Source organism: Notothenia coriiceps, unplaced genomic scaffold (assembly GCF_000735185.1).
Source record: "Notothenia coriiceps isolate Sejong01 unplaced genomic scaffold, NC01 NC01_scaffold00000339, whole genome shotgun sequence".
In the NCBI taxonomy this organism is placed as follows: Eukaryota; Metazoa; Chordata; class Actinopteri; order Perciformes; family Nototheniidae; genus Notothenia; species Notothenia coriiceps.
Genome location: NW_011333040.1, coordinates 15,017,383 through 15,027,444, shown reverse-complemented (window position 1 = coordinate 15,027,444; position 10,062 = coordinate 15,017,383). Strand labels below are relative to the sequence as shown.

Below are 10,062 nucleotides of genomic sequence, written 5' to 3'. Positions count from 1 at the left end.
AATTTGCAAGTTCAAAGTGGCGGGTTCAAACCCCACTGCAGTCAGCATGTCGTTGAGTCCCTGGGCAAAACACTTCACCCCAAATTACTCCAGTCGGGATTGCCCACAGTATTGAGTATGTCATTCGCTTTGGATAAAAGCGCCTAACAAGTGACATGTAATGTAACGCTTGTTTAAATGCCCACTGTCTAATTTTTGCAAGGAGTGAGGACTTATAATACTGTTATGGAAAGAAGTGTATTAGGCCGGTAGACTGATCCCTGATTCATTTACATTTCCTTTCCGATCTTGGCATTTCCAGTAAGCGATTGCATGCATGCACACAGGTGTACAAGTGTGTGCGGCTGTGTGCTTCTTGTTGTTTTATCCATTTCCCAAAGACAGAGAGGTAGAAATGACAACATAGACAGAGGAGAGTGAAAGATGGCTCCACTTTAACAGGAAGACAGACAGGGCGGGAGTGTCTGTAGCAGTAGTAGTCACTGTGATGGGAGAGAGACGGAGAGACGGAGACACAGCGACGGGGAGACAGAGACACAGAGACGGAGAGAGGAGAATGCTGATAAACAGGAAATGTGATTGACCTGAATGTGCAGATGGGAAAGAAGGAGTGAGACAGAGAAGGAGACTGGCAGAGAGTAACTCCTTGATGGAAGAGAGTGGTCTCTGGTAGAGACAGATATAAATCTAAAGCAGCCAAGATTGACAGCCGGAGGACGAGCAGAGAAACAAAATGATGCTAAAAGCCTCAAAAAGGCATGGTGCAGGTGTTTTCATAGAGGTCTATCTATCTATACATCTATATGACTATGAGTCTATCTATATATCTACCTTCCAATACGAAATCCATGACTCATGACTTCTCACTTGTTTTATTACCTTAGTAAACATTTTCGTGTCAAGTTTATGATCTTAATTGTGTTTTTTCAAATGTTCTTCAATTATATTTATTTTGAAAACCAATGCAATTTAGAGTAACTTCTTTAAGACGGATAATAATCAGTGTTTCTACTTGAGTTTTGTACTACAGTGTTATTTCCAGCGTGAACAAAATGTCATTTTCTGGAACATTCCTTACCTGATCTGGCTGTTTTGATATTCACAGACTGGAAGCCTCCATTTAGTGCCGAGGTGTCGATGATGTCCGAGTCAAAGTCACGGTGTGTCTTGCGGTAGACGAAGAGTGCCACGATGACAGAGATGACGAGGCACATAATCACTGCGATGACAATGCCCACGTAGAGCGCCACATCATCTGTACTCGGGGCAGCTAGAGGGGACACAAACAAAGAACAGAGATGACATTACAGACACACAGATAATGTGAAGAATAAAGCAAAAATACAAGATATATGAATATAGTGCCACTTGTCTACTTAAGTGTAGGATATAAAGAGCTACATAAATGATATCTCTAGAAGCAGCAGCGCAGCACATAAAACAAGACGAGAGGAAATGTGCTGCAGGCTTCAAATAAACAAGATATGGCTCTCTGTCGTTCTTTATTTGTGTTTTAGAATTTCACATTGACCTCAGACCACCTATCATATCTGTTAAGGTTATGTTGCATTCAAATAAAACTTTCAATTAGCCCCCCAGCTTGTGTAATATGAGCATTTGTCTAGACAGAGGTAGAGAGACACAGAGACCTCTTTCATCGAAATAAAAAATGGTAGCAACTATTAAAACTTAATAAGGCTGTTAATTATTTTACAAGGGTCCTAACATCCTTTTTCAATCTGGCTGAGCCTTTAATCTTGTTTCAGTGAGAACAGCGTTGCAACTGCCATCTGTGATCCATATTTTAGAGCAGAACATTTGAACTGATGGCAAAAAGTATGAGCCGAGCTTAAGGATAAAGTGGAGAGGAAATGAGTAAATGATGAGAGGAGACTATTTAAAAGCACAAGCGAGGAATGATGAGGAGGAAATAAGAGGGAATGCCAATAAGTGGAGAGGAATATAGAGAAAAGAGGACTTCCAAGCAGATGTGGCAACAACCAAAAAGGAAAGGGGAGTGAAATAAAGAGAATAACATAAACATGTAAAAAAGAGGGAAGATGAGAGAAGAATCAAGTAGGGCACAATACAGGGCAGAGAGGAGAAGAGAGGAGAGGAGAGGAGGGGAAAGGAAAGGAGAGGAGAGGAGAGGAAAGGAAAGGAGAGGAAAGGAAAGGAGAGGAGAGGGGAGGAGAGGAGAGGAAAGGAAAGGAGAGGAAAGGAGAGGAGAGGAGAGGAAAGGAAAGGAGAAGAGAGGAGATATGATAACAGCAAGGAAGAGGAACACATTGAAAGTGGAAATTCACTTGAACTTCAAAGCAGACAAACAGAAGAAATCCTACATATTTAACATGAAAGCGCCTGTGAAACTTTTTTGAGTAGTCTTACACTTAGCCCTCCTTGTATAATCACTTCCTCTGTAGCTGGTAGGAAGGGATTTGTCTGGAGCTATTAAGAAGAAGGCATAAAAGTATAGGAATGCTCCTTTTAATCTGCCCTTAAAGTCGAGAGGCAGATAACAGGCTTCTAGCTACAAACAGCCTGAGTCATTCGCTTAAGGATTTGCTGTTGTCACATCAGAACGACTTCAGAAAGCATGAGCTAGATTATGCATGAACGAATCCTTTGATGAGGCAAACATACATTCACACTCACATATGCCTAAGCATGATACACACATTCACTGAAGAGGGGTCACACCTGATGGTGTTAGTTACTCATCTACCACTTGAGGGAGCTATGATCCACTTCCTGTGTCTCTGGGGAGCTGAGCGTGAGGGCAAAGCATTTCCCTCTTAATTAAGTGACGAATGAAATGAACCAAATGTCTAAAGGCCCAGGAGTCCAGGATATAGAATAACAGCATACACAGAAGGTTTCGAAAATCCAAGTGTTTAAAGCTTTTCTGAAACTGAATAAAATTCTGGTCAAGTAACATTATCTTCTTAGGAAAGAAACCAAATCATATTTAAGTGATAATTCGTTTACGAGATAAAGCCTATCTTGAAACTTACTGAAGCTAAATGTCAGTTTAAGAATCTATTAAAAGCTACATTAATTGTCAAAACATCACTCAGCTATTAAGATCCTTTGTATTTTAGGTTGTTTTTGCTATCATCTTGTCAATTGTGAGTATTTTCTCCTTTGTCAATATGTTATATGTGTGTTGTCTTATGGTATAGTTAACAGAATATCTTCGTCTGATGGACTGCAAAATGGGAAAACGTCTTGATTGCCCATCACGGAAATTGTGATGGCCATTTCTTTTTATGAACGGAACAGCAAATTGATTAATCAACAAGAATCGTTGTTTCCAGTTCTAACCATAACGTTCGTAACATCCGTTTAACTTTACATGTGGAAAAAGATGCTTAACAATGTGTCACATAAACCAGATTGCGTTTGGGGAAATAACACATTGTAATACTTCATGTTTACAGCTACAGAGTTTGTACTCTTTCCACCAAGATTTCTGCCAAATGCCTATTCATGAAATGTAACTCAATTTAAGAGCACAACCTTTAAATCTTGAAACATTTAACCCCTATGGATTTTTCTCTTATGCAGGTTCCTTTTGAACACATTGATATACAAATGTTCAAAAGCCTCTGCTGCATTAAGTTACCCTGTTATCAAGGTCCTTACACTTGCCAAAGGGGAATATCATTGGGTAATCCTCTTAAGAACCAACTCCCTGATCTTAATTATGATCATTCCCATCTATTTAGGGAATCTTTATCCTGTTTCTACTTTAACTTGAAGGTCTACAACTTCAGAAGACATTACGTGCCAGGCAGCCATACAATCACTTCCAAACTATTTTTCTACAGAGTGTTGTGGGACACTTAACTAGGCTATGGCTTGCTGTGTTATTGATGTAGGTGTGTTTGTGTGCTAAGTGTAACATGTTTTATACCAGCGGGCATAAAAATCTTTCTTCCCTGTCTGTTGGTTAACATCCCATCCCTCACAGATTTTATTCTCACTCCATAACTCACACCTCTCTCTCCGACTCCCTGCGTCTCTGTCTCCATCTGTTTGATTTGTAGATGAATCAAACAACACGTCCCATTAGAGCTTCTACCTGCATGACTAACCTACATATATACCAAATACCAAATGTTTTCTTTTTTCATTTTCCCTATTTTCGTGGTGTTTTTCTGTCCTACATTTCCTTTATTTCATTCACCTTACACGTACATGTCACATGCTGTCTAGACTTTGGCAAACTAAGCAACAATCATTGCCAAATCGTGTTAGCAACAACACTACAACATGTCTATTTGCAATTTCTACCATATAAGTGATTTATGCAAAAAGTAAAGAACAGCCCCAATGTTTAAGACATTATTGAACCAATCATTTATGTGTAATCCAGTGCCTATGTAACTGATAACTGGACTAAAATGAGGTTTGACGGGAAACAATGGAAACACAAACTCATTTATATGGTGTGTGAATACACCATTGAAAGACTTTTGCTGCATTAACCTGTGATACAATTTCCTGAATGGATTGACCTTACATTTGAGCTTGAACATAAAAAAAATCCGCTTTTTTTCTCTGAATGCTCAAAGAAATGTTTCGAATTGAAGTGAAAAAAACTCATTTTATCTCTGTGCTCTGTATTCACTACTTCTTTAGTCTTTCCTTTTATTGAGCCTCTATATACAAAAACACCAATGCACTGCTTTAGTTCTGATGATAATTCATAGTCTGAGAGCCTTACATAAAAGACTAGTCTGAAAAGAAGACTGAATGTGGGTGTGCACTTTTGACCACACCTGGATGAATGAATAATATGTTTGGACCTCTGTGTTTATCTAAGCATGGCACAGGGCTCTGCTCCGTGAAGCCTGGGTGACAAAACCTGCAGTGATAGAAAGAGGAAAGAACACATATCTGACTGGGTACCAATAGGTACACACATATGTTCATTTTCATGGGCACTCATGCGAGATCTGACTCTCACACTGATTCTGCAGGCAGTCATGAACACATCCATAATAACTTGTATCCTCCTTGTAAGTCAACAATCTGCTGTGTTTCTCCTGACAAGCAGGTCAAGTCCGAAAGCTTGGCTTAATAGGATTTAGATTAAAACTAGTGGAGCAACTGAATAAGTGATATGTCTGTGAAATGTCTGACAGTTCTCTATAGGAGGGAGACTGTTGTGTTCTAAAGGTCAGGATACCCACAAACACTAATACTGTACACAAAAATAAACTTGTGAAGGACGCTTAAAATGATCATATTGATCCATCAGTCAACTTTAAATAAGTTGACAACTGTCTGTCATGGAGGCATTTGTGTGTGAGTATGTGTATGTATGAGAGCCTGCCCTTTGAAGAACATCCTTAATCCCATAGGCAACAGTCTAGTTTCTACAACAGATGAGGTGAGATGCAATGCTGACAGTCTCTCTTTCTCACTTGCTCGATGTGTGCGAGTCGTTTTCAGAATCATTTGACAACAAACCATCTTTCCTTTGTTTTCCATGGAAATAAGTAATTGCAATTCTTTATAGTTTTGGATGACAGTGTTACCTTACAAAAGCAATATTCAGCAGTTTGTTCGTGTTCAAAGTTAAATAGTCTTTGGTTGCAAAACCAACCTTATTTTTGCCAGTGTTCACTGTGTGTACATGCCAAATTCAGTTTGTTTTGGAATAGCGTATGTGTGTGTATTTGTGCACAAACTGATGATGTGCCTCTCTGTGTCCAATAATAATAGTCATTGTAATTGGAAATACTTGATCTAAAATTAGTCACATAAAGTTGATAACTGCATGTCTGTGCCAAAGTGTTAGAGTAATAAACAATTGGGGCGGTGAAAATTCTGAGAATTGTACACACTCACTCTCTTTTCTCTCTCTCACAGCCAGTTGATTACACACACGGGCTAGTGGAACAGAAGCCTCGGCTCAACCTCAGTCAGCATGGATCGCTGTCTATCGATTGGCTGAGCTTTTTTGTCATTCTCAGAGTCTGTCCAATCTGCCATGGAGAGGATTTAAAGAAGGGGGAAACAAGGATAACTCAGCTTAGCTCATCTCTATCTTCTCTGTGATCTGCATCCAAACCAGAGCTGTGGACAATCACTACTTGAAACTCATTCAACTGCCTTTTAGTCCTTGCTTGGCACAAACATGCAAACACCATCCATGCTGCACTCCTGGCTCACAAATACGCTCCAAGTAACTGGCGCAAATGAATGGAAGAGAGACCGTCAGATAGAGAAAGTAAGCAGCCATTTGGAAATGTGTCTATCCATGTTCTGTAGTGGGGATGAATACACTTTCTTGGTGCCAAGAAATAAAATAGTGAGTCACTTAAGAGTAACTAAAGCCTGAGGGAACAAATCTATACAGCTATATAAAAAGTCATATGAATGCAAGCACGATGTAACAAACCTGCAATACAGTTCAAATGCAACTTTTTACTGAAGAAAAACTTTGAATGTAATTTGTATTATCACCTATTTCAGCGTCTGCTAGCTTTTTACGCTGGGAAAAACACTGGGAAAAAGCTGTGTCCCTCCGCACAAATCTACAGCTCAGCCACTTCCTGCCCTTCTCTTTGCCTCAAGCTTATTTGTGTGTTACTTCAAAATCTTAAAAAGAGACAAGTTTTCAGTTTTGGTAAACCACAGCCCTGTTCTTGGTGAACGCTAACTGATCGACAGACTTTGTACTGATCAAAGTACGTTTAAGACGGTCCGTTTTGTCTCAAAATCAAGAACAATTACTCAGAAGAATATGGGCATTGTCTTCATAATCCTGTTGTTGTTGTTGCATTCCCAAATAGAGAAAACTGGCTGCCATGTTTAAGAAACATAAACTCAGCAGCTGTTTATCATTATCAAGTCACTGGTATTGACCAAATACTCTATGGCCTTCCTGCAGATAGATTATGGATATTGTTCTGGTCATGGAGCCGTAGAAATATATCACATTACGCCCTTTGGGTAGCAGCTGTGGATGCAGAATCTGATTGAGCTAACAGCTATTGGAAGGCAAACTAGATATGGAGATGGTCAGTATTACATTTGTAACCTGACTCCAACATGGACATAATAATATAATTTGAATTATACATTAAACATTACATTTACATCTGTAGTCCAACTCGATGATTCTCAAAGCCACTCACGCAACCTCCAAATGTAAATGTATTGAATGTATTTTTCAATAATAACCAGAGTGACAATTTGTTAAATGAGCAATGACTGCCTCTATATCTCATTTCTGGTTCTTCTCACTGTGTCTGTATCTCACAACACACACCCGGGCGATGAAACAGCTCGAGCAGATCCTAAACGAGAGTCATTAGAACACATCACAGACGCTCATAGATTGCTTTGAAGATAAAACGAGAGCACCTGCAATGAGAGAGGTAAAAAGCGCGGTAATAATAAAGGGCAGAGATCCTTTCCCTCTTGCATCCTTCAATTATTTTCTGTTTGTCGTAAATCTCTCTCATTATGGCACTTTGAGGAATCAACAGTAACAGTGAAAGAGATGAAATAGAGGAGTAAAGGAGTAAGTACAGATGAATATATTTCTTACACCTTATTATTTATACCTCCCACATAAGTATTACTCTTGCCAGGTGATCTTTTGACAACCTGTAGCCTTTTTTCTACTACAGATGATGCATTAGTAAAGGTCTGGTTTGACATATAAACCATTCATTTGGATGATACTGAAAAGAGATGGGTCAACTCAGTGTAACTAAGTCTAATTTCCACTCAGTTCAGTGTCCATAGCTGCAGCACTCTCCGTTGAGTTCTCAGCGAGCCAAAATGCTTGTAAACACAAAGCAAGTGTTCAGAACTAAGGCAAATTGCCTACTTTGGCAATGATCCAACACTGGCTGGCTAGACTCCAAAATGACCACAGCTGCAACAAACTCACAAATTGTGAATCAAGGGAACTGGTGCTAAATCGATTCAGTGCTATCAGACAGGAAGAAAGAACGAATCAGGTTAATTAAAGGAATCTGTCACCACCATGGTGCATTCACTTTAAGACACAACCCTGGGATCCCGCACTTCATTTGAAATGATGGAAGAGTGTATAAGGAGACCTCGTTTGTTTGATCGGCAAATACATTACACATAAAAGGGAATACATCATCACACTAGAAAAAAGCTCTCATCAAGTAACTCTAAATGACATGTAACAATAAAAACACACACAATGAGCCTAACATATACAAAAGAAAAACACCAAGATGAGAAAGACAAAAGGAAAAGGGATGATGACAAATCATAAAACATCAACTTACATGGGACTCCCATATCACTCTTTGCTTTGGTCTCAGTGGACAGCTGAAACAATGAACCTTGGGATGAGAAAAGAAGAGGATGGTGGAATGGATGGAGGAAGGGAGAGGAACACAATGATCAAAATCAAACCAATATTTCAAATAAAATGGGACAAACATGGCAGGACATAGACACACAAATGCATGCTCAAGTTACTTTTCTGTTCTCATACATTACAGCAAATGTAGTTGTCTTAGTCGATACTAAAAATACTCTTCTTAAAGAACAAGGATACACTAAGAAACTCTAGTGTCTGTAAGTCGGTTACTGATGTGTCATGCTGAGTGGTCCACTTAGTCAGACTGAAGGTCTATGACACAGATGAACTGCTGATGTGCTGATGTATAATTGAAGTGCTGGTGTATAATTGATAAAGGCAAGAACAGCAACATGGTGCACTTAAAAGCTTCTTGCCAAACCAGCTGGATGTGCAAGACACCGTGATCAAGAAAAACAGATGAGGTTAATCGGGGTGATTTGAAATATGTATACAAACAGTAACACTCTGTTGACAGGTAGAATATGCCGTTTTCTTTTTAAGAAATGCAGGTGCAAGAATTTAACGGTTAATGTGTTTGTCAGCATATATCATTCAAAGTGTTTATTGGCTTTCTAATCATTTTTGAGTATGGTTCTATTCAATTCCCGTGTTAAATAACTAAGCAGATGACTGTATCTAATAAATGTCATGCTGATTAATGTCAGAATTAGTGATGACAGTAGGAGCAACATGCCATGACAGAAACGTATCATGTTCCAATTATAGCACGATTGTTCCAACAAATATGAAAACATGATGGCAGGAAAATGAAGCGTACATTGTTTGGTAAGAGCCAACAAAAGGGGAAGACACCAGAGATGAGAATAACAAATTAAAGAAAAGGAGAAGAAAACAGCTAAGAAGCAGAGCAGGAATAAAAACAACAATGTGGGGGGATTAGAAGGAACACAAGTGGGAAGAATGGCGCTTTCAATAAGGAGACGGCTCAAATGATGATCTGCAATACCTGCCGACGCGGCTGATGGCTTTGTGTAATACAACAAGAACACAAATCAATGTTCTCTCCTAAAACTAAACTTACATAACAACCACTCTCTCTAGTGATTACTGGTGGTTTTAGAGACCACACAGAAGATTTAATGTGCAGTAGAGGTACTGTTATGTGGCACACACATCCATACTGTACGTATACAGTACACACAAACTCACACACAGAGTAGGTAGTGAGTGAAATGTCAAGGATGACGCAGTGGAGCTCTGACTGAATCTGTTCCAAGAATCCTGATCCTTGTGTCAGAAAAATGTCAACAGGCCAATATATATAAAACAACACAAGCTACTCTTAAAAAAAGTCAGAAGAAAGAACACACACACAGACTCACACTGATAAACACATAAACACAAAGAGACACTCCACGCAGGGCAGAAGTGAGGTCAAATGGATTTCTACCTCCCAAGATTTAACAGGAAAACTTTAGAAAAAGGGCAGCAGGAGATGGGGGAAGAGATGAATAGAAAGGCGGTGTTGGTGGAAAGAGAATAAGAAAGCGAGAAAGAGGAAAAGAGTAGTGAGGAGTGCTTTAAGAGCACAAAGTCAATTACAGTGCACTTTCTGGGAATGATCTCCTTTGAATGAACTGATAGTCAATTTAGAGCATTGACATTATCAGTTTAATCACAGCCATGAAACTCTAGATAGCTACTACTTTTAAAACCAGCAATTCAATTGAGTC

General features: G+C 39.2%; 1 protein-coding gene across 1 annotated transcript in view; it reads right to left on the bottom strand.

The window, feature by feature from the left end:
• LOC104951431 (netrin receptor UNC5C-like) overlaps positions 1-10,062 on the bottom strand; it is a 132,073-nt gene that overhangs the window by 36,356 nt on the left and 85,655 nt on the right. The window contains exons 8-9 of the mRNA XM_010778077.1: positions 8,289-8,345; positions 1,079-1,270 (exon numbers count right to left, since the gene is read on the bottom strand). Of these exons, the coding sequence (XP_010776379.1) occupies positions 1,079-1,270; positions 8,289-8,345 (249 nt within the window). The remainder of the gene's footprint in view (positions 1-1,078; positions 1,271-8,288; positions 8,346-10,062) is intronic.